Below are 24,903 nucleotides of genomic sequence, written 5' to 3' on the forward strand. Positions count from 1 at the left end.
ATTGTTCTATTTGATTAATTAATATAGTTTGTGCAAAATTATTCTGATGTTAGTGTTTTTTAGTTATATTTTATTCTGATTCGTAAAATTAATTACTTGATTAGTAATTAAAAAAATTGTATTAAATATTTTTACTTTATTAAACGATTTCCTATTTTATTCTAATTTGTAATGTATTTGTATCTGATTAATTGTTCTTTTGTATTTTATAACATTATTATTCTACTTAAAGTATTGCTAATTTATTCTATTCCGATTTAATAATAGAATATTTTTTTTATTATGGAATCTTTTAATTTATTAAATTAACATCTATTTTATTCTGATTTCTAAATTTGTATTTTGATGAATTATTCTATTTAATTATTTTATTCTCTTTTTAATAATTATTATTTTATTACTCTAATTATAAATATAATTAAGAAATATGTATTATTATTATTATTATTATTATTATTATTATTATTATTATTATTATTATACAATTATATGGGATATTTTTATTAAATTATTTGGTATTTCGTTCTGATTTCTGAACTTTCATTCAGATTTTTGTTCTTACTGATGTGTGTGTGTGTGTATATATATATATTAATTGTTTAAGTTATTTTAGTCAGTTCTGTTTTATCCTGATTATTCTAGTCTGTACAGATTTATATTTATGTTCTAATTTACTGTATTAAGTAATATTCCATTCTATTCTTTTATTATTATTTTATGGGTTGTTTTCTGTTGTCCATCATGTTTGTTATTGTTTATATTTTTTAGTGCTGATGTGGATCAGGTGACCTGTAATCTAAACTCATGTTTCGCTGCATCAGCCTCTCTGTATTTAATTAACAAATAAACCAAATAGACGAGGACCAATCTGATAACATACCAGCACCGCAGCTTATTCTCTGCACAGCTGTGCTGCAAACTAAAAAAAGCGTGAGAGAACGGAACAGACAGAAGAAGATAGAGCACAAAGAGATAAAGTCTGATCATGTGGAGTGGAGAGGCTCTTGTTTAAGCTGATTGACAGTCACTCTCTCGGGCCCTTATTCCGTTCCCAGGACACTTGGTTCCCGTCCATAGAGACCGCCTTTAGAGCTCCTGTGGGACATTCATCTCATCGGCTCTGTTTGTCTGGGTGAAGAAACACACTGTCGACCTGCTCTCATCCTGTCTCTATTTATCTTTCTTTAACTAGAACTCTCTCTGGCTACTAACCGCCTGCTTCTCCTCACTCCATCCCAAAAAGTCACATGACCAAACTGTGCTTAGTATCATGAAGGTCTTCTGCAGGAGGAACAAACTAAGTTACTAACTTATAAAATTAATTAGCTAACTGGGAAAAGTAGTCGCCCCTCTTGAAAAAAAAAGAGAAGAAATATTAAACCAGTTTTAACCTATATTATATTATATTATATTATATTATATTATATTATATTTATATTATATTATATTATATTATATTATATAATTATATATTATATTATATTATATTATATTATATTATATTATATATTTTAATTATTTGTAGTGCTATTATATATAAGTGTTTATTTATGTTTTAAATTGGCTTTTATTTTTTATATTTTATTTTTTATATTAAAATTTTTAGCTTTTAAATTTTTTATAGTTATTTTTATTTCAGTTTTTGTAATTTTAGTACTTCAATTTTAAGCTATTTATTTCAGTTAGTTGCTAATGCAAAAATTCTATTTTAAGTTTTTTTATCTAATATTTTCATTTTAGTTTATTTCAGCCTTTATTTTAATTTATTTCGGTAATCTCAATTACCGATTTTTTTGTTTGTTTGTTTGTTTTTTGTTAAATAATGACAACGTTGGTTTGAACCTTCTTTTTAAAAAATGTACTGATGTCCATGACTACTTTTAGACTGACAATGCCAGTTTTTCCTCCTACAATCAGGTTAAATGGGTTATTGTTGACTTAACAATTAATGTCTCAGTTGTTTCTCTTAAGCAGCAATCATAAGGAGATTTTTGCTTAATCTATCTATTTTTCAGGAAAAAAAGACCCCATTTATTTTAAAATAGACCTCATTAATGTCCTCTAAACTGTGCTCAAATTTGCCAAACAAACAAGTCTGCAATTAGAAGTTAAAGATCTTAAAAATGAACTTAAACTTTCTCATGAAATGCCTCTCTAGAGGGCAAATTTGTTTATTTTTGAGTATGTGTTTTGGTGTTTCCATCACCAAAACTTACCTTACACTGGTAACCAGCACTAAAGGCCCGTTTCACACCAAGGACGATAACTATAAAGATAACGATAAAGATATAGTTCTAAAAACTCATTTTCAGTATTAAGAACAGCGTCCACACCACAACTATAACGATAAAGACAAAGAAAAAAAAACGATAGCGTTGGAATATCTTTCAAAACTATTTTTTTCCAGCTGATGAACAATAAAAAATTGACAGCCAATCAGAATCCATCCTGCTGTAACGCGCTCGAGAATTTAAAGCGGCAGACGATCGTGCGCTTAGAATAAACAGAAGATATCGTTCGCTGGTGTGGACGCTAATATCGTTATCTTTATAGTTATCGTTCTTGGTGTGAACGGGCCTTAAGACAGTTTTAAAGGGTCATTTAAGTTTAATGTCCAACTGTACTATTTGCCCTTTTAAAGGCACAGTTCACCCAAAAATTGAAATTTTAATGGTTTAGTTAACCTAAAATTGTTCAAAAATTGTATATTTTAGATTATTTTTTATTTTTTACAAAGATATTTGTGTTTTTTTGTTTTTCTGAACACAGAAAATTGACGGCAGCCATTGACTTCCATTGTATTTTTTTTTCTTCTTCATTCTATGGAAGTCAGTGGCAACCGTCAACCACTCGGCTACCAACATTCTCTAAAATATCTTCTTTTGTGTTCAACAAGAGAAAGAAACTCATTCAGGTCTGGAACAAACATGAGGGTGAGTAAATGATAACAGAATTTTCATTTTTAGGTGAACGATTTCATGTATCAAGGATAAAACCCATTTTAAAACATTTTAGAATACTTTGTATCCAAATTTCAACATAAGATGAGGCTTTATCAGAGTCAACAAGATGTCAAGTGAATAAACTCTTGATGCATATGAAGAATGTCTGTGTATTACTCCACTATAAGTGGGAGGGGCTTATCGAACAGGAAGTGATGCGGATGAGAGCCACACAGTGCAGATGGTCCCAATGAGTCAGTCGGCGTGACGTCCAAAAGCTTAACGCAAAACCCACCACCACATGTGAGGCTCAAGTCAGTTGTGTTTGTGAGTGAGAGTCTGGATGATCTTCATTTTTCCTGCTCCTCTCTCATGTGTTTTTCTGAGCTCTTTGAGTTTTGTGAGTATTTGGAGGCTGTGTATGTGAAAGAATGGCGTTTTCTTTGGCACACTGTAAGTCTTTGTGTGTCTCTAGTACTGCTCACCCATGCATGAAGGTCCCAGCTGTATAGGAAGCGATGCAGGGAGTCGTTCACTGCCCACCGGGCGCGAAGCCCAGAAACACTTGACACTGGTGAGCCAAGAGCCTGGAGACTGGGTCAGCGCACACCTTTAATGAGTGTGTGATTGTGCACATGAGCCCATGTTTGGAGGACTGGGAGGAACACTTATACTGTCTCACATGTCTAAGACTTTTAAAATGTAGGCCTGTTTTTGGTAGCGAAAAATTTAAGTTATCCAGCTTTCTTTTGTTCAACAAACATGGACTGAGACACTTTGGCTTCTTTAGTTTTCCTTTCATTTTGTGTGATTTGTTTTGTTACGGTTATAGTTTTGTTTTGTTTGTTTTGCTTTTTAGCCTTTTTTGTGATTTGTTTTGTTAGGGCTTTTTAGTTTAGTTATTGTTTATTTTATGCTTTAGCTTTTTGTTTTGATAGATTTTCTAGGGATTTTTGTTTTGCTTTGTGTATTTGTTTTATGCTTTAGCATTTGGTTTTGTGTGATTTGTTTTGTTAGGGCTTTTTGTTTTCTTTTGTGTTTTGTTTTTATTTGTTTTGATTTTTTTGTATTTGTTTAGTTTAGTTTTTTTGTTTGTTTGTTTTTTGCATTTTAGCTTTTGTTTGGTAGGTTGGGGACTCTTAGTTTTGTTCATTGTTTTGCTTTATTTTGCTTTTTGTTTTGTGAGATTTGTTATGTTAAGGGTTTTAGTTTTGTTTTGTGTGCTTTTTAAGGGTTTTTGATTTATTTGTGTGTTTTTGTTTTTATTTGGTTTGAGTTATGGTTTGTCAGGGCTTTTTAGTTTTGTTTTGTGTTTTTTTCAGCTTTTTGTGTTTTTTTGTTTTCACTTTTTAGCTTTTTTTGCTTTGTGTGATATATTAGGGCTTTTTATTTTTTGCTTTATTTTATTTTTTATCATTTTGTTGTGTGATTTTGTTATTGTTTTTTGTTATTTTTATTTATTTATTTATTGTGATTTTTATGTATTTTGTTTGTTTTGCTTTTTAGCTTATTTGTTTTGTGTGATTAATTAGGGCTTTTTAGCTTATTTGTTTTGTGTGATTAATTAGGGCTTTTTAGCTTAGTTTGTTTATGACCTTTTTTAAATTTTTTAGCTTTTTGTTTGTTATTTTTGCTAAGGTTTTTTTGTTTTGTTTAGTATGTTTTGTTTTTGTTTGTTAAGCTTTTTAGCTTTTTTGTTTTTAGTTTTTTTTATTTAGTTTTGTTTTGTCTAGTTGAGTGTGTTTTGATGTTGTTGATGTTATTAGTTTCTTTGTTTTGTTTTGCTTAATTTTGCCTTTTTTGTCATTTTTTGTTAATGTGGTAATGTTTTGTTGTGTTTTGATTTTATTTAGCTTTTTAGATTTTTATACGTTTTCTTTTGACAGGGTCTTCTTAGTGTTTTTTGTGTCAAAAAATGGGCTTGAATGTTAATTTCTAATCATGAAAATGACTAAAATAAGAACACAATGTGGACACACACCTCCAGTTAAATACTTTTTCTGAGAAAAACTAGAAATAATATCCTAAAATGCACAACATTCCTTACAAATCCCAAAATTTAGGTTATATCCTTATTTATTTATTTAACTATCTGAAATAGATGTGCAACACAAAAATTTAGTTTAACTTATTTTTTCTTTCTCTCTCAGATCCAGAATACACTGTTCTTCTGAGCTCATCTGTGAACGCAAAGTTCTCCGGTGACATGACGGAGCTGGAATGCAAAGTCACAAATGTGTCGAACCTTCATAGCGGGCGGCTGGGAGTGTCGTGGCTGTACAGAGACGTTCAGCCCGGTGACGTCCCGGTATCTACTCACACCATCGCCTCACTGGATGAGAACGGGAACCTCGTGGCAGGCAAGACGTACAAGAGCCGTGTGGAGGCGGGGCTTATTACAGTGATCCGAACAGAACCTTCCGTGTTCAAGCTCCGCCTCCTTCGCACGACAGACGCCGACGTCGGTGAATACACGTGTGCTGTAACCGCATGGGTACCGTCTCGACATGGGAACTGGAAAAAGGCTGCCGAGCATGTGACCCCAGCGCTGAAAGTCAGCTTTGCTAACAAGCGTAAGTGTGCATCCATTTGGATGGTTTTGTCATTTTTTAGGGTTAGTTTATTGTTAATTTAATATTTTTAGGGCCCAAGCACCGCAGGGTGAGGACTCTCTTGGAATTGCTCCGTTTATTATTTTATTGTGTTTGGTGTATCATTGAATTACATTGTTTGTCAGTATAAAATATATATTTTGCTTATTTTGGTTATTTTGCAAATATCATATCATATCATATCATATCATATCATATCATATCATATATAGACTATGTTTTATTCCAAAATCCAAAGCACAAAAGTGAATCAAATAATATCATGAGGTACAGTACGTATAGTATGCACTTGGAAATATTTTATTTTATTATTATTATTTTTTTTTTTTTTTTTTATTATTATTCAAAAGGTACAGTATTATTATTGTTGTTGTTGTTGTTGGTGGTGTTAACAACAACAATGACATGAAGAAGAACAACAACATTAATGATGATGATAATAGTAGTAGTAGTAATAATAATAATAATGCTATTAATAATATAAGAATCATATTATTGTTGTTATTTTTTATTCAAAATCAAAATGACAAAAGTGAAATCATGTTGTGAGAAAGTTAAAGTATTTTGATGGCCAAGTAATTTTTATTTAGTTTTATTTATATTTTTATTATTAATTTTATTTTAATAATAATAAAAAATAATTATTTTTGAAAAAATTATTATTTTATTTTATTTTGTGTTTGTATGTATGTATATATATATATCTATATATATATATATTATATATATATATATATATATAATCTATATATATATATCTATATATATATATATATATATATATATATTGTTTGTAGCATTTTGGCTTTGTGAAAAGTTATTTTACACACAAATGTATTATTATTAATAATAACAATATTAATATTACTATATCAACCATTTTTCCACAATCAAAAGTTCAAAAGTTAAACCAGTCGTATTATGAGGTAGTGTAAGTATGCATTTGGATGACTATGTAATCTTAGAGGGTTTGTTCCCCCAAAGAAGAAAATTACAAGACCATGCAACAAGTTTCAGCAAGACTAGCAAACTGCATTTGCACTGTGTGTGAAAAATCAAGTCGTCTAGTTTGTTTAAGACACCTGTGAGTACTGCAGCTCAAATGTTCATGCTTCTATTCTGGTCTGACACATGACATCTCAGCTCATTGATTTTCCTGCATCATTTCTATAATTACCTGAACGAAATAACCATATGCATGGAAGTATTTGAACCGGTTGACCTCAACCAGCGCCGTCTCTGTAATGGGGACATCCTCTGTTTCATGAAGTATAAATTATGCAGTTTGTATTATATTCTGATGTGTTTTGGACTGAAGCATTTCTCCACAGGGTGCAGTTTATTCTGACATGCTGAACACTTGTGTTCAGAGCTGTTGCTGCATCAAGTTACACAGCTGCAATTGCAGCTATAATGACAGCTGAACATTTGGCATAATTTTGCCATTATCTAATATTGTGGCCGTTATATTGGGAGACTTTTTTATATTCCAAGAGACTTGCCAATCCATTGTCTTATGCAATTCAAGACCAATAACTTTGAGCGAGAAGACGTGGCTCTCTGTGGCTGCATAAAAAGCAAATGCAGTGTTGCATCATGACTGTATTTCTGCATGATATTTGGATGTCGATCCTTCAGAGCTCAGAGTTCTCAGCTATGTTTTATTTAAGTTTTAAATTTATCTTAAAATTGTTGCTGAAAATAAATTAGGAGAAATAAACACAGAGACAAAAGTCTGGGTAAATGCCTGAAGCATTTATTGTTGTTGTTGTTGTTGTTGTTTTTGCATTTTTTTTATTTAACTTTTGTTTGTATAATAATAATAATAATAATAATAATAATAATGTAATCATCATCACTTAATCTTAAACTGAGATTTTTTTTTTTTTGTTTTATTTTTTTTATTTTTTTTTTTTGTTTGTTTGTTTGGTTATTTTATTTTTTTTTTGTTTTGTTATTTATTGTTTATATTGCTTGCAGCAATATATTGATGATAGCGGCTGAGATCGCATTAATATCAGTGTCACATAATACTACATTTTAATTAATATTTTTATATTTTAATATGAACTTTATATTAATATTAAATAATACAAATAAAAATCATATAAAAGAAATAAAAATATTAACATTTATTATGTTAAATGATAATAATAATTATTTTTATTATTAATTTATTCCTTTGTAATTAAGGTATGTGCTTGTAGTATTTTTATTAGTTTTTGTTATTTATAAATATTGCTGCTTGTTTAATTTTATTTATTTCAGTTTTAGTTTTTGTTTGATTTTGAATTTACTTGCTGTACTAAAAAATAAAATTGTGTTATTTATTATAAAACTGAATTTATTATTAATTATAAAGCCATTTAGACATTATGATAAAAATTTAAAATTATTAAAAATAATGTTTACAATGAAAACTTAAAATATAAAAAATAAAAGCCAATTTAAATCTTAAATAAACACATATATAATAGCACTATAAGTATTTAAAATATATAATATAATATAATGTAATATAATATTTTTTAATTTAAATTAATTTAATTTAATTTAATTTAATTTAGTCAACAAGATGTTTTTAATAATTTAATTTTAAGTTAAGAATGATAACCCTGATTGAGATCTCTGACTTTAAATTGCAGAGCAGATATAAGCAAATATGAGCATAGTTTGAGGAGAGAAACCTCATGTACATTCATTAAAGTTTTGTTCTCCTCATGTGTCTCACTCAGGTCCTGTTCTCAGTGTCGCGGCCCGGCGTCTCCGTGAAGCTTCGGCTGCTGGCTCCACGTTTGAGATGAGCTGCCAGGCTCACGTCCAGAACGTCCCGCCGGAAACCGCCTTCTCCATCCTCGTCTTGTCCGAGAAGGCCGTCGGGTCGCCCAGCCGCAAACTGGCCTCTCTGGACCGCGAGATGGTTCTGCAGCTGGAGGAAGACCGGGACCTGATTCTGGCGAAGACCGGGAAGAGGGAGTTCCAGTTCCGGATCCCGGCAGTGCAAGTGACCGATCGTGGCTTTTACTGGTGTGAGATGAAGGCCTGGACGAAGCAGCCCGGGGAAGACTGGCATGAGATGGCCAAAGGAGTATCCAATAAGGTTCAGATCAATTTCATACACAAAGGTACAGAATGCAAGATATATTTGGATGAATTTCACAAAAACATTTCCTTTTCTACCATTAAGAATGCTTCTTTAAGAAATAGTTTTTGATTAGAATTGTTGTTGCTTATATAACCTGTGTTTGTTATTTTATTGTATTTGGTGTTAATATTTCATGCTAATTTTGCTTGTAGCACTTTGGGTTTGAGAAAAGTGCATTTACAAATAAACTTATTAAAATTAATATTATTAATAATAAAATATTACTAATAATAATCCCATTATTATTGTTGTTGTTGTTATTATTATTAGAAGAAGAATTATTGTTAATAATAAAATTATAAAACCAATAACAATAATACTGTTATTATTATTATTTTTATTATTGTTGTTATTATTTACAGAAAATCGAGAGCAGGGCAATAATGTAGTTCACATTTTGTGACGAAAATAAAAAATCAGTTAAGGTGGGGTTTTTTTTATTTTTTTTATTAATGTGTTACTTTTATTTTATTTTATTGTTTTCTTTTCTTTATTTTTATATTTTATATTGTATTTTATTTTATTCAATTTTTTTCTTTTTTTTCTTTTTTTTTTTTTACGGATGTTTGGCTTATAGTACTTTGGGCTTGAGAAAAGTGCTTTTACAAATTAAAATTTTTATTATTATTATTATTATTATTATTATTATTATGACTACTGTTATTAGTAAAAATATTTTTTATATTTATATTTACCCTGAAATCAAAAGGACAAAAATGAAGTAAATATTATTGTGAGGTAGTTGGCATTACAAAGCCCTGACTATGTTGTGAGGCTAAAGAGCTTTTAAATGAATGCCAATTGTATTTTAAACAGAAAAATGAAACAAAAGTATTCATTTGAAATCTCATTAATAACATTAGATCAACAGATAGATCTTAAAAATTCAGATATTGCAAGTATGTATCAATTGTAGTGATGTCACTGGCTTGTGAGCAGTATCTGAAGTTTGTCTCTCACAGCTGGATGTTTGTAGGAAACTTCACAGAAGGATGAATGTAACGCTTATGAATCAATCAACAAGCTGAACTTAAGACTCTGATATATACTGTAGGAAACCACAAAGTGATAATGAGACATATGCTCGATCACAGGGACTGTGCCTACTGCAAATGTGTGATTTCTGATAAATAAGACATCATTCATCTTTATGCTCTATGATTCATTATGGCACATGATGTATGTGTGCTTGGTGTGTAATGATGATTTTCAGTTTTGAAATCTAATTGGATGAGCCACATTTGAAGCCGGCATATGCACATCTATGATCAAACATCAGTCAAATTCTGTTCATTTCCACTGTAACCATACATCTATAATTAGACTAATAAACTACACTGCTTGAAGGAAGCAAATAAGCATTAAACTGATCACTTTTATAATGCTACCAAAGATTTCTATTTCAAATAAACGCTGTTCTTTTGAACATTCTATTCATCTGTCAATCCTGAAAAAAAGAAAATGTATCATAGTTTCCACAAAAATATTCAGCTTTCAACTGTTTCAATAATTAGAAATGTTTCTTGAGCAGCAAATCAGCATATTAGAATGATTTCTGAAGATCATGTGACACTGAAGACTGGCGTAATGATGATAAAAATTCAAGATTTGATCACAGGAATAAATTGCAGTTTAACATATATTCACATAGAAAGGGGTTATATTAAATTGTAATAATATTTCACATTTTTTACTGTATTTTTGATCACATAAATGCAGCCTTGATGAGCAGAAGAGACTTCTTCCAAAACATGTAACAAATCTTATAGAACTTTTGAACAGTAGTGTAAATGATTCACATAATGCTCAATGCAGTATGCTTTAATATGTCTATCTTATAAGACTTAAATTATGTTATTTTTGTCCTGTTTTATAATTTCTTAAGGTCCCACGTTTGATGTGTCCATCAGTTCAGACACAACGAGTGTTTTCCCCTGGGAAACTGTGAAGATGGAGTGTGACGTCAGTGTTAGCGGCACGTCTCCGACTACAGGCGAGTTACACGCGTTTCTTTCTCATCAACACACAAATGACATAAACAACACAGATGAATGCTAATAAGGAATAACTTTACACTGCTGGTGTAAATGAATTAACAGTTGAAACATTTTAAATGTTATAGTTTGTGTCTTTAAACATAAAGTAAATCTTGTTAGATTCATGTTTAAAACATGAACAAAAAAATAAAAAATTCAAGATGCAATTTTGCTTCACTGAAAAAAGTTTAAGTTTGCTAAAAATGTGCTCACCCTCAGGCCATCCAAGATATAGATGAGTTTGTATCTTAATCAAATTTGGAGAAATGTAGCATTGCATCAGTGTCTCAGCAATGGGTGCTCTGCAGTGAATGGGTGCCGTCAGAATGAGAGTCCAAACAGCTGATAAAAACATCACAATAATCCACAAGTGATCCACAGCACTCCAGTCCTTCAATTAATGTCTTGAGAAGTGAAAAGCTGTGTGATTGTGAGAAACAAATCCATCATTAAGACATTTGTTACATAAAAGTGTTGCTTCCAGCTATAATATGAGTCCATAATCCATAACAATTCTTCCTCCAGTGAAAAAGCCGCTTCGTCTGAATCAGGAGAGAAATCTGCACAGATCAAGCACTGTTTATAAATGAAAACTGTTCAAAACAAATATGTGGGTGGATTTTGATGTGATAGACAACAGGAGATGGACTTTTTCACTGGAGGAAGCGTTATTATAGATTACGGACTCATATTTTAGTTGGAAGCAACACTTTGATGTTAAAAAAGTCTTAATGATGGATTTGTTTCAGCTTTTGTCTTCTCAAGACGTTAATTGATGGACTGGATTACTGGTGGATTATTGTGATGTTTTTATCAGCTGTTTGGACTCTCATTCTGACGGCACCCATTCACTGAAGAGCATCCATTGCTGAGACACTGATGCAATGCTACATTTCTCCAAACCTGATGAAGAAACAAACTCATCATAAGTGACAAACTCGTCACTTCCATCAAATATATTGATGCTAAAACAAATCCGAATGAAGCATTAAAGAAAAACATCACTTTGTCAAGAGATCACAATAGTACTTTGAGTTCAAAACAGTACATCTCATGCCAAATGAGTTATTTTACTAAACTCAGGTCATGAATAACTAGGTTATATTATTTTATCGCTGACTGCTGTTATCAGCCTTACTTTGTTCATATCAGACGACGCTCATTTCTCTGCGACAGCTGAGAAAGAAATTATGCAAACCCTGTTCCTGAGATGTTCCACACCACAGCAGCCAAAATCAACAGGTTCACAGCGAGACCCAGATGAGACTTGTGCAATAATAACAGATCAGCTAACAGCTGCTTTGCTCTGAGTGTGTGTGTGTGTGTGTGTGTGTGTGTGTGTGTGTGTGTGTGTGTGTGTGTGTGTGTGTGTGTGTGTGTGTGTGTGAGCACACCTTCAGTCCAGTTTATTGTTCACAGTTCCTAAAGATCAGGCATTTATGGCTTCATTGAGTCATCAGTACACTTGTTGATTTATATCATCCATTTCCTTGTTTTACTTCCTTTAGGTGTGTTTATACGATGAAAGTTCATTTAATGTTCACACGGAGTAAATTTGCTTAAGTGATATTCTCAGAACAATTAGAGCTTTGGTCCTCTTCATCATACAGTATATTATATGTATCTTAATTCAGACTTTTTGGCTCATGTGTGCTGTGAGAAAAGAGAAAATGAGAGATTCGCGATCACTTTTTGTTTCATGTCACAGTCAGAACGTTTTATAACCATAATATGTTGGTGTGATTTTATAATGAACAATGCGTTAATTTTTCAACATGATCTTTAACTGTTTTGATAAATAAGTAGTCTATGTATTGCAATGTATCACTAAAACACTTTTATAGTTTATATTAATATTTTGAATTAGTTTTTATATTTTCTGGTTCATTTTAATTTATTAAAATTTTAGTATTTTTATTGCGACATTTTAGCAGTTTTTTATTTCTTATATTGATAAAGGTTTTTATTCATTTTAATTTCAGTTTTAGTTTATTTTAAGTTAAACAAAATTTACAAAAATTATTAATGTTGCCTTGACAACTAGTTTCAAACAATGAAAATAATTTGTATTTTAGTTTAAGTTTTTTTAAGTTTAGTAAACTATAATTAGTTTAGTTATAATTAGTTTATATATATATATATATATATGTATATATAACTAAATTAATATTATTATATCGTATTATATATAATTTAATATGATAATTATATTGTATTATATATAATTCATATATATTATTTCATTATATAATATACATTATATTAGCCAAAACTGAAATGATAGGATGGTGATATCCAAAAATCAAACCATTTCAAAAGCACAATAAGCTTTCATTTTACGACATACTGTAATATGAAGTCTTTATTGCATTACAAATGCAACTGAATATCAAATAGGGCTGGTTTGAAAAGTTGCTTTTGCAAATGGCCCTTTAAAAAAAAAGAAGGAAAGAAAAAGTACTGTACTTCATTTTTGCAAAAAAAAAAAAGCAGAAAAAAAACTCATTGTCATGTTTGTAGTTATGATGGTTGCACATTATCTTTTACTCAGTCTTTTACTCAAATATATATATATATATATATATATATATATATATATATATATATATATATATATATATATATATATTATATATATATATATATATATATATATATACACTTTTTAAGCTTTTTTTTTTTTAAGTTTTTTTTTTTTATATATATATAAAAACAAAATATAAAAATAAGTCAAAGGAAAGGAAGGAAGTCAAATGAGCAAGTTAACCTACAGTGACTTTCATTGAACTGAAGTATGAGAAAGTATTTCAACACCCAAAAAAAAATCCAGATTTCACCTTTATGATGACGCTTTTCTCTGGGAATATTTGTAACCTGTTGGAGGTTAAATGTTGGTCAGAATGAGGCAATAGGCGAGTCTTTAGGAGGATGTCAGTGGAATGTGGCTCAGACGTGTCTGCGCTTGCCTTTATTGCAGCACAAACGTGGAAATGAATGTTTAATGTTGGGAAAAGACTTCATAAACTGATGTCATGTGAAACTGGGTCACGCTGTGTGTGTTTTTCAGCATGCAGCAACATGTCACGCTGTCTCAAGATCAAGACGTCATGTGTTATCATTTATAATGTAGACACAGTTCAAACAGTTATTGTATCGTATGCAGATATGCAATACATATATATATAGTTATGTGATTTTTGTTGTCTGATTAAAACGGTTTGAGAACCGCACAAGGTAACATGCACAAACACAAGCCATTTATTTCAGAAATTCGCCTCAGGTGTGTTTATACTTCTGCATAACCTCTTATTTATGAGTCTTAGTTTAGGTTGCTTCATAAGATCCTTTCAAAATATATGCAGCTTACCTAGTTTTGATTAATATCACATGCATTCTTTGTGCATAAACCAGTACCAGAACAAAAGCTTATTTCTGCATAGAATAAACACTCAAATATAATCTCACAATTCTGACTTTTTCTCACAATTCTAAAATTATATCTCATAATTCAGACTTGGTTTCCCCAATTCTGACATTTTTCAAGCAATTATCTCACATTTTCCAAAACTTCTCACTTTCACTTTCAATTCTGACATTTCATCTTAAAATTTTTAATCTTGTAAATGTAATTTTTTCATTTAATATTTGTATTTTATTTTATTTCAGCTTTATTTCAATTAACATTTTTTTAATTAGTTGACAATAACAGCACTCATAAGGACTGAATGAGATCTCTTGTGAGTTTTCTTTTCTATGCGCGTTTGTAACTCTGTATGTGTTTAGTTGTGAGTTTGTGTGTATTGCAGTATTAGATCAGATTGTGTCAGCTGTAATACGAGCAACTTTTCCTGGAGACAGATCCTGCCGTGTTGTTTTATCTGTGAGAATACTTTAACTCGTTGTAATCTATCATTCCTCTAATAGATCTCATTCTCCGCTGCTTTATTTCCTCCTAAGGCCAAAGTCGTGGCACATCAGTAACACTGTAATCTCAGGGGATGAACAGCAAGTACTTCCCCTCGGCTGCGGGGCTTCATAACCATCTTTTGTTTTCTATGTAAGGCTCTGCATGTCTGTTGTCCCAGAAAAGAGCAGGTTCGAGTCAAGCTTCTGCATCTGTATCACCTTGATGTGCCTTTAGTTCTTCCTCCAGACATCTTCATGATATATGGTTTAAATGTCTGACAGCACACTGAAAATCTAAGATGCAAAACCAGTTTTCAATTTGGCATAAAAATGTAATTTTAAAATTATAAACACATTTTTAAAAACTTGTACATTTATATATTTTTAAAAATATAATTTTTATTTATTTATATATCTTTGTTGTGTAATTCATTTTAATTGTATACATTTTATGTTGTATTTTTTATACAAACATGTTTGTTTTGACACTATTTCCAATTTTAATACTGTGAAGACGCTTTGACACAATCTGCATTGTAAAAAGTGCTATATAAATAACTGTAAATATGTATGCAATTTGCTTACATTTTTTATATTTGTATTTAATATATTTTTAAAATATTTTACAATAATATATTTAGTTTTAATATTCTAATATAATCTTTTATAATAAAATTATAATATAAAAAAATAATTTAATTTATAAAATTATATAATTTATAATAAAAATTAATTCTGAAATTCAGTAATTATTTAATATTATTACACACATACATATATAATTTGCTGTTATACATTTATTTGTATATTTGACATATTTTTTATATATTTTATATATACATTATTATATATTCCTAAATTTAATATAGTTATTATTAATATTATTTAATTAAAAAAAAATCTTATTTGTCAGTGAGTTTTGACTCAAAAACACGTCCTGAGGTGGTCACAGTTAATTTGATAAATATTACAAAGACAAACGTAATAATGAAAATGCACATTTCACGTTGACTTCAAAATTGTGTCACAGCGGAAATGAGTTTGAATAGGCCTTTACATTCGGAGGACTGACATGTGCGTTTAAAGGATCTACGAAAATCTGTGACCCTTGCGCAGATCATTCGGGTTAAGCACATTAAATCGAATGCCTTTGCGCTGTTCATAAGTCCCTCAGGCCAGATGTGTGCGCGTCCGTCAGCTCGTATCTCACGAGGCCTGCTCCTCCTGCTGCTGACCCTTCCTCATTACTGTGAGTCAAGCTCCACACACATTAGCTCAGGATGGACACGGGATGGAGGAGATCGTGGGAGGAATAATAGAGCCTTAGCATTTCTGCTTGAGAGCATCTCGCTATCTCAAACGACTCGATACGTCGTGAAGATAAAGCGCTGCCATTACCGTTTTACCATTACAATTATCGTCCACTGATTAGATGCGAGCATCATTGTGGCTAGTGTTCACACTCAAAAAACACTATCGGATTTATTATTTTCACAAACATGCAAAATGGTCATCGCTATAAATGAGACTATTTGGCGTCCAAGGATTTCTTTTTGCACAATAGCATTCTGGTCAAACATGAGCACTGGGGTTATAATTAACCACATTACCCACAATCCTCTGACGACTCCACAGAATAACTGTAATTAGCAGGATATCGGATATGACTCAAATCTATTGCACTCCAGGTCAGTGCACTTTTGTTCTCTTTATGTCTTCCCCACCGGATTGAAAAATCACCAGTGAGATCTGTAGTAACTAGTTGTTGTTTCTCAACAGCACTGAGATTAAATGGAGAGTCTCCTGCTTCTCTGATGATTCTCCAGTAATGCCACATACATCTCCTCAGTGTGCTCACATTCATTTTATAAGCTCTGCATTCTTACTTTGTCCATTATTGACTAAGTTATGTCTGTTTTTTATTATTTCTCCGTAGGAATATGTTAGGAGAAATAGCTGAGAAGTTGGTTATTAAAAGAAGCAAACATGGAATTCTTTAATTATTTATATTTTATCTATTTATTTGTTTGTGCATTTATTTGTACCTGAATGTGTACCCTCATTCATTCATTTCATTTGTGCATTTATGCATTTATTTCTCAATTTGGCCATTTATTTGTTTATGCATTTATTTAAGCATTTGTGCATTTTATGTATGAATTTATTCATGCATGTGTACATTTATTTATTTGTGCATATATTATAAATATATTGTGTTTACTTATGATTTATTTATATTTTTATCTACGCATTTATTTGTGCATTTATGCCTTCATGCATTTATTAATGAATTGATCTATTAATGAATTTACATTAATTCTTCTAAATTCATTAATTCTTTAAATCATAATTGTACAGTGTTTTTAGGACTTACAACATTCTTGGCAATGTGTCATGGCAACGATGTAAAATTAAACATAATTTTAATTATTTATTATTTATTTGTGCGTTTATTCATGCATTTGTGCATTTATCTAATAATGCATTTGCATTAATTCTTCTATTAAAATTTGTGTGTTATATTAGCTGTAAATCAAGCTGTAGTTTAAATCATCATTTTTACAGGGGTTTTAGGGTTTACAGCATTTTACAGCATGCGTCATGATTTCTTGAACTATGAAAGTGTAATAACAATTTCATCAAGGCTAATGTCCTGCAATGTTTTGGTTGGTTTTTCTCATTTTCTCATTCATTGTCTCTGTCTGTGTAATGGGGAGAGGGCCGTTGTGTTCAGGTCTTTGAGTCAGCGCGTGGGTTTGACAGCAGTGGGCCGTCGTATAGTCAGTCTAATTGCTAGTTTGAGACCATTGTGGCTTTATACTCGTCTCTTTCACTCTTTCTCTGCACATAGATGTGCATTCCATTGCTGTTCCAGCGATGGGAGACAGAAAGCGTTATTTTTATAGGACATGCCACATCTTCTAATTGATCTTTAGTTCTTTGAACCAGTGTGTGTTAGTGAGGGAAAAAGACTTCTGCAAGAAATGGAGCTGAAAGATTTCCAATTTGATGGGATCTTGGCATGACCTCCATAATAATAAGCTATGCTAGAAAAAAAAAAGGTTGTAGAGGATCCTTAAATAAATGCATGTTAAAGGAAAGTTTGTTTTTTTTGGGGGGGAGATTTGCAGTCCTAAAAATATGTCCTCATTGGTAATATTTTTTAATCTAGAGGCATTTTTCTGTGCTTTCTATGCTCCATATGGAGGTAGAGAAACTTAATATCTTCTTATGACACAATGTTATTGCATTATTTTAGAGGGGAAAAAGCATAACTAAAGTCACAGGGTCCCTAAGCAGTGTTCACTACTCCCTGTACACAGAATAGTGCAAGTTAAGCTTCCTTTATTTATGCGTTTGTTTATTTATGCATTTGTTTAAGCCTTTATTTTAAACATTTATTTATTTATGCATTTATGCATATGTACATATTTATACATTATTTATGCATTTACTTACGCTTTTATTCATGCATTTATATATGTATTTATTTCTGCTTTATTTACACATTTGTTTACTCATTTATTTATCTATGCATTTATTAGAGTTCATTAAATGCATTATTCATGCATTTATTTACACATTTTAATTTTTTTTTTTTTTTTTATTTATTAAATGCAAGATATATGCATTTATTTATTTTTGATTTATTGCTTTTATTTGCAGTACATATTAATCATAATTTCTGTGATTTCTTCCCCATCAGATGATGTAGCATACGAGATGAAGTGGTTTCTGAGTCGTCTGAGGGGTTCAAACAGCCCGTCACTGCTAGCCATTATGGACCGCTGGGGTGTTGTGCACAAGGCTCCTCGCAACGACAGCAGCGACTGCAGCCTGGAGCGCCTGGGACCCAGAAAATTTGCCATGAACATCCACAGCACACAGGACAGCGACGCGGGTGACTATTACTGCACCGCAACACCCTGGATCCGCTCGACTGCCAGTGGGGTCTGGAGCAAAGCGCCGGAGGTCTCCTCACAGAGAGTCTTCCTTAATGTGAAGTTTGCATGTGAGTAATAAAGAAGTGCACAGAATTGCTAAATGTAACCCTCAAACCAAGTCATGCAAGTTTCACAAGCTTTTAAACGTTAATGGGAGGCTGCCAGCATTTGATACTCGTTCCCACGACAAAACTGCGTTTATCCGAAACTTATCAATGCGTGTTGGAGCATGCATGTGTAATATTAAGAAATCTTGTGCATTTGCTTGAAATAGTCTAGCAAAATGTGTCATTGTCATCTTTCAGGAAATCTTTCAAAACCTGTATGACGTTCTTTCCTCCATAGAAGATAAATGGGAGAATTGTTTTCCCCTTTTTCATACAACAGTAATGCATAGTGAATTTGTCAAGCTTAAACAAGACCAAAAAACACCATAAGTCATAACTTCAATCCATGTGACTTTTTCCAAGTCTTATGAATATGATAGGAGACTGAAAATTAAGTAATTTTTCACAGAAAATGTCCTGTCTATCAAAGCTATGAAATTAGCTTTAATAACTTTGTGCGCCTTTTGCGTGTACAAAATTATTATTTATTTATTATGCATTTCTTTATTTGTGCATTTACTTATTTATTTATGCTTCATTATATATACATTTTTATTAATGCATTTATTTATATGTGCATTTATTTATGCATGTATTATTTATGCATTTTCTATATATATATACATTAATGCATTACTTATTATTTGTGCATTTACTTAATGTGTTTATTTATGCCTTTATGCATCTACATAATTATTTATTTATTAGGCATTTATATAATTGTTTATATGCATTCTGTTAAAACTTTAAAAAAGCAGTTTATACCATCATTTTTTTATCCAATCATTCTTTTGTGGATATACACTAACTTTTTGTGTAAGTGTGTATATTTTTGTTTCCTTTCAGTGTGGGACTCAATGAAGCTGCCTTTGCTGTACGGCGTCTGTGCTTCGGTGACTGTAGGCATCGTTTCTCTCGTCCTGGGACTAGTTTGTGCTCACTGCTGCTGTAAAACCACCACACCTACTCCACGCTCTCGCAACAAACTCATGGAGCTGGAGATGGATTGACAAAGACAGTACAGTTGTCCCCTGCCGAACTGGACGGCGTGGTGACAACTGATGAACGCTGGGACGCGTCCCGTGATGTTATGCACCACCTGGAAGGAAAAACTACAATCTCAGAGGAAAAAACTGCTGAATCAGATTCAATGACCAGGGCGAAATACTCAAAAATTGCACTAACCACATTCGTATATCAGCTGGGTGCACGTTTTGTTGGATTTATGAACGTTTCGTCATTGAAACAAGAAGAGATACCTGACAAGATCCGAGCAGGATTTGACAGATTGAAGGATTATATTACTCTACATCAAGCTCCAAAGAGATCGTCTGCTTCCAGATCAGGGTTTAAAGACGCTCGTTTCTACCATGATTCTTCTGAGTTTGGTGCTACTGTCTTTTTGCAAGACACGGGAGGAGCTGAACCCATGTCACAATGTGAAAGATAGCGTTTTATCTGTGATTCTGTGTTGTAATGTATGTACCATTCAGTTTTGTTCTCCAACCCATCCAGAGTTTACCAGCTCTGACCAACCCATCTCTCTAAAAGCTAACTAGTCACCATTATCAACTGGTTGACTGTAATGCGATGGGCGGTCACACTAGATTTGAATATATGATGTTTGAAAAAAAAATAGTTTTTTGAATAAGTAGTATTTTTTAAATAAATAATTCATTTCTAATATTAAAATATATCATCTTCTCCTGTTTCCAATGACAATACAACCCATGTATTGGGTTTACACATCTCTTTAGCTAGCAAGCAATAATCTAGTAATACCCCAAAACAGCCTTCCAGAACTCCTTAACAAATGTTTAGAAATATCCTAGGAATTGATCAACAATTCTGTAGCAATAACTTTACAAAAGTTACAACTATCTAGAAAGAATGGGGCAGTCGTGCCCTAATGGTAGGAAGTCGGACTTGTAACCCAAAGGTTGCGATGTTTGAGTCTCAGGTCTGACGACTGAGGTGAGACCCTTGAGCAAGGCACCAAATCTCCAACTGCTCCCCGGGCACCCCAGAAATAAGGCTGCCCACTGCTCTGGGTGTGTGTTCATGGGGTGTGTGTGTGTGTTTACTACTGTGTGTGTGCACAAATTTCAAGTGTGGGTCACCATACTGTACTTGGCCACATGTCACTTCACTTCACATTCTAGGAAACACTTTTACCATCATAGCAACCAACCAAAGTACCATGAAAATTGAATAGAAACACTAGCAACCCCCCATAGCACACATGTGCATCTTAGCAACAGCTTAAAAATAACTTCAAACATTGTAAAAACAACCTTAACAACTGGATAGAAACGCCATAGCAACTACCTACCAACAATCTACTATAGCAAAGACCAGAACACCCTAAAACAGCCTAGAAATCACTTTGAACATTGTAACAACCACCTAGAACACCAAAGCAATTGCATAGATGCACCCTAGCAACTACCTACAACAATCTACTGTAGCAAAGACCAAGAGCATACTAGCAACTACATAGAAATGCCCTAGCAACTACCTAAAACACAAACATACACCAAGAGCATCCTAGCAAATACATAGCAATGCCCTAGTAACTACCTACAACAATCTACTATAGCAAAGACCAAGACACAAGAGCATCCTAGCAACTGCATAGAAACGCCTTGGCAACTACCTAAAATACTAACAAACACCAAGAGCATCATAGAAACAGCCTAGAAACCATTTTGAACATCTTAGTAACCATCCAAAACACTGTGGCAAGTTACCAACTGCACAGACACACCATAGCAACTAACTAAAACAATCTACTGTAGCAAAGACCATGGTATAATTTAACAGTGTTCATCCTTCCAAAACAGAAAACATATTTCACAAACATCTACATCCCTGTCTCTTTTAAAGTGTTTAGTGTATGTAATAAGTTGTATTTGTAGGGGTTATTAGGCTATAGCACAATTCTTAACCTCTACACAGACCTCTCTAATTTTCAAACCCATGCTACGGCCATAGCAAAGACCAAGAACAGTCTAGAAACAGCCTAGAAACCACTTTGAACATCATAGCAACCACCCTAAACACCATAGAAACTATATGGAAATACCCTAGCAATTACTGTACCTACAACAATCTACTGTAGCAAAGACCAAGAGCATCCTAGCAACGGCATAGAAATGCCCTAGCAACCACCTAAAACACAAACAAACACCAAGAGCATTCTAGCAAAGGCTCAGAAACCACTTGCTACAATGTAGCAATCACTTAGAACATCATAGCAACTTCCTAGATATGTCCTAGCACCACTAGGAACATTATAACCACCCAGAATGCTATGGAAACCACCTAAAATACCCTAGCAACACCAGAGCAAACCTAGTCTGCCTGTAATGACCTTCAACTTTTGTCAAGCTAACTATCTCTTTGAGTTCAAGTTCAGATACTTGTAAGCATGTACTGATGTGAAAATGAGCATTTAATGTTCAGCCAAGAAGAGAAACAGTGGAATTGTTGTCCCTAATTGGTTAATGTCTATTTTTCAAACCCACCCAATTTGAACTTTGGTAGAGAGAGGAAGATGAAGGTCCTACGCCAATTCTCACACGAGTATGAATGAAAGCTATAGTGTCTAGTGTGGCCGCCCCTCGAACGGATGAAATATTGACTCATTGACTCCTACAGATGGGTCACACGGAGGTCAGGGTTTGCTTAGGTTGAATCTGTGCCTTGGGCCTGGTCTTGAAGCTCCGCTAACAGCTCGGCCCTCCGTTCTGCACCTCCACTGCCGCATCACGGAGCAAGTAGAGCTGAAACTCAATGCTGTGCATTAGGGCCAAGAGACCCCCAGAACAAGCACTTTCCTCTTCAGTGACGCCTCAAGGGCATCGGCTGACCTTTTTCCGCTTTGTCTGCATCTGAGGGTCTTTGTCTCCACTCCTGAAGCTATGGGCTAACAGTGCTGGGACAATAAAATAAAAAAAAATAAAAAAGCTCCAGTGAATCTCCAACATGGAAGACAGTGGATATTCACAGTGTTTGTGCTCAGCAAACATTCTGGTGTGTATTTATTTTAACCTCTTTTTCCTCGGTATTAAACTGCCATTAATTCATACCATTTATACTTTATTTTCTAGATCTTTTCAGTCTTGAGAGTGCTTCTGTTTTTGGGTTTTGTAACATTTATACTTTTTAAGATAATTAAGATTGAAGTTTGAAATTGCTCTTTTGACTTTGTTCGCCATTGAAAATGAATGTGTTGATGTCAAACTGAATAGCAGTTGATCTTTGTTATTTTTTTAATTTGCGTACTGAATTATTATTGGTGTAAGATTGTGTTATTGACTGGGTTGTTGAGTGAAATATTGAGTTATGTTGTTCAACTGATTAAAGAGTGGGTACACTAGATAATAAGCATGCAAAATTATTACAGAAATATTTTAGAAGGAATATGGGCAACAGGATGTGATGTCATGGTCCAGTGCTTTTGTTTTTAAAAATAAATCAATTATAAATAATATTAATAAATTTGAAATGTTATAATATCATTTGCTTCATCTTGCCTATGTACATATTGAATTGTTTTTGTTTCATGCATCTCTATATTAGGTTTTTTGAAATAAGTCTCTTCTGCTCACCAAGGCTGCATTTATTTGATCAGAAAAACAGTAAAATTGTGAAATATTATTGCGATTTAAAACAGCTGTTTTCTATTTGAATATCTGTTAAAACGTAATTTATTCCTGTGATGGAAAGCTGAATTTTCAGCATCATTACTCCAGTCTTCAGTGTCACATGATCTTCAGAAATCATTCTAATATGCTGATTTGCAGCTCAAGAAACATTTCTGATTATCATCAATGTTGAAACCCCAATATTTTTTGTAGAAACCTCGATACTTTTGCAGGATTAGAAAATAGAAACTTTAGAAAAACAGCATTTTTTGAAATAGAAATGACTGACACTGTTGACATATCATTATGAAAACCTCAATCATACGTCATTTGGACTGAATTCTATATGATGACGCCATATATTTTTATGCATGTGTCAAAGGAAATGACAGTAAATGTTTTCTGTGTTTTGGTTTTGATCTCTTTGCACTCTCTTTGTTGCTATTTTTTTTTATTTGATTGTTGTTGGTTGTGTGTGTGTGGAAAGATGTTTGTCACTTGTGACGGCCAATTTGTAGGCAGTGTGTTCCACTTTCCTCTTCTTTCTTTTTTTAGCTGCAGTCTGTCGCTCTTCTCCAATTCACTCTCACTTATATGTGTTATTATATTTGCAGTTCTGCTCTTGAGGCATCCCTGAAGCTCATTCAGAAACATTTATTCTCCTTCCAAAGCATCACAGAAACTGTACAGAAATTTATAGTGCAATGGTACTTTTATGTGGTATGGAATGATAATCATAATCATGTGCCATGGCATTTTTAAAAACACTGTAGTATTGCATTGCTGTGTCACCTTAAATATTTGGTCTTGGCTGTTTTCATTCGATCTTTGTAAACGTCCTGGGACACGTGTGGTTGTTCCTGGTATAAGGTCATTAGCTCATAAACGCCGTTTCATTTTCCAGTGTGGCCTCCAGTGCCTTGTAAAGTCCTGCAGCTCTCCGGGCCGAGTGGTAAATTGAGGGCAGGAGTGTTATGAGAACATCACTCTCTGCTCCTCAGTGTAAATGTTAAAGTGCTCAGAGAGACAGAGGAATCCTTTGGTGTCTCGTCAATGTCATGGCGACAATGTAAACTTACCAGGGTGAGAAACCGTGGAGTGGAACGGAGCAAGAGCACAGATTTACATTGAACCTGTCAGTCACTGTGCCAACATATATTGTGCATATTTATGAATGTATTTGCACAACATGCACATATGTATAAAAATAGATTTCACTGGAATGAAATATAAAATGATAAAAAAGATAGATAGATAGATAGATAGATAGATAGATAGATAGATAGATAGATAGATAGATAGATAGATAGATAGATAGATACACTGAACAAAATTATAAACGCAACACTTTTGTTTTTGCCCCCATTTTTCATGAGCTGAACTCAAAGATCTAAGACTTTTTCTCTGTACACAAAAGGCCTATTTCTCTCAAATATCGTTCACAAATCTGTCTAAATCTGTGTTAGTGAGCATTTCTTCTTTGCCGAGATAATCCATCCACCTCGCAGGAGTGGCATATCAAGATGCTGATTAGACAGCATGATTATTGCACAGGTGTGCCT

The 24,903-nt window shown here is 32.7% G+C and overlaps 1 protein-coding gene across 1 annotated transcript in view; it reads left to right on the forward strand.

The window, feature by feature from the left end:
* The window catches only part of LOC122135772 (prostaglandin F2 receptor negative regulator-like), a 47,452-nt gene extending 24,261 nt beyond the window's left edge, over window positions 1-23,191 (forward strand). Inside the window, exons 7-12 of the mRNA XM_042715991.1 lie at window positions 3,418-3,540; window positions 5,065-5,515; window positions 8,290-8,679; window positions 10,585-10,692; window positions 18,348-18,653; window positions 19,539-23,191. Coding sequence (XP_042571925.1) covers window positions 3,418-3,540; window positions 5,065-5,515; window positions 8,290-8,679; window positions 10,585-10,692; window positions 18,348-18,653; window positions 19,539-19,702 — 1,542 coding nt within the window. The 3' untranslated portion in view covers window positions 19,703-23,191. The remainder of the gene's footprint in view (window positions 1-3,417; window positions 3,541-5,064; window positions 5,516-8,289; window positions 8,680-10,584; window positions 10,693-18,347; window positions 18,654-19,538) is intronic.
* Window positions 23,192-24,903: the final 1,712 nt, after the last annotated feature.

The sequence above is a fragment of the Cyprinus carpio genome, chromosome B1 (assembly GCF_018340385.1).
Source record: "Cyprinus carpio isolate SPL01 chromosome B1, ASM1834038v1, whole genome shotgun sequence".
Taxonomy (NCBI): domain Eukaryota; kingdom Metazoa; phylum Chordata; class Actinopteri; order Cypriniformes; family Cyprinidae; genus Cyprinus; species Cyprinus carpio.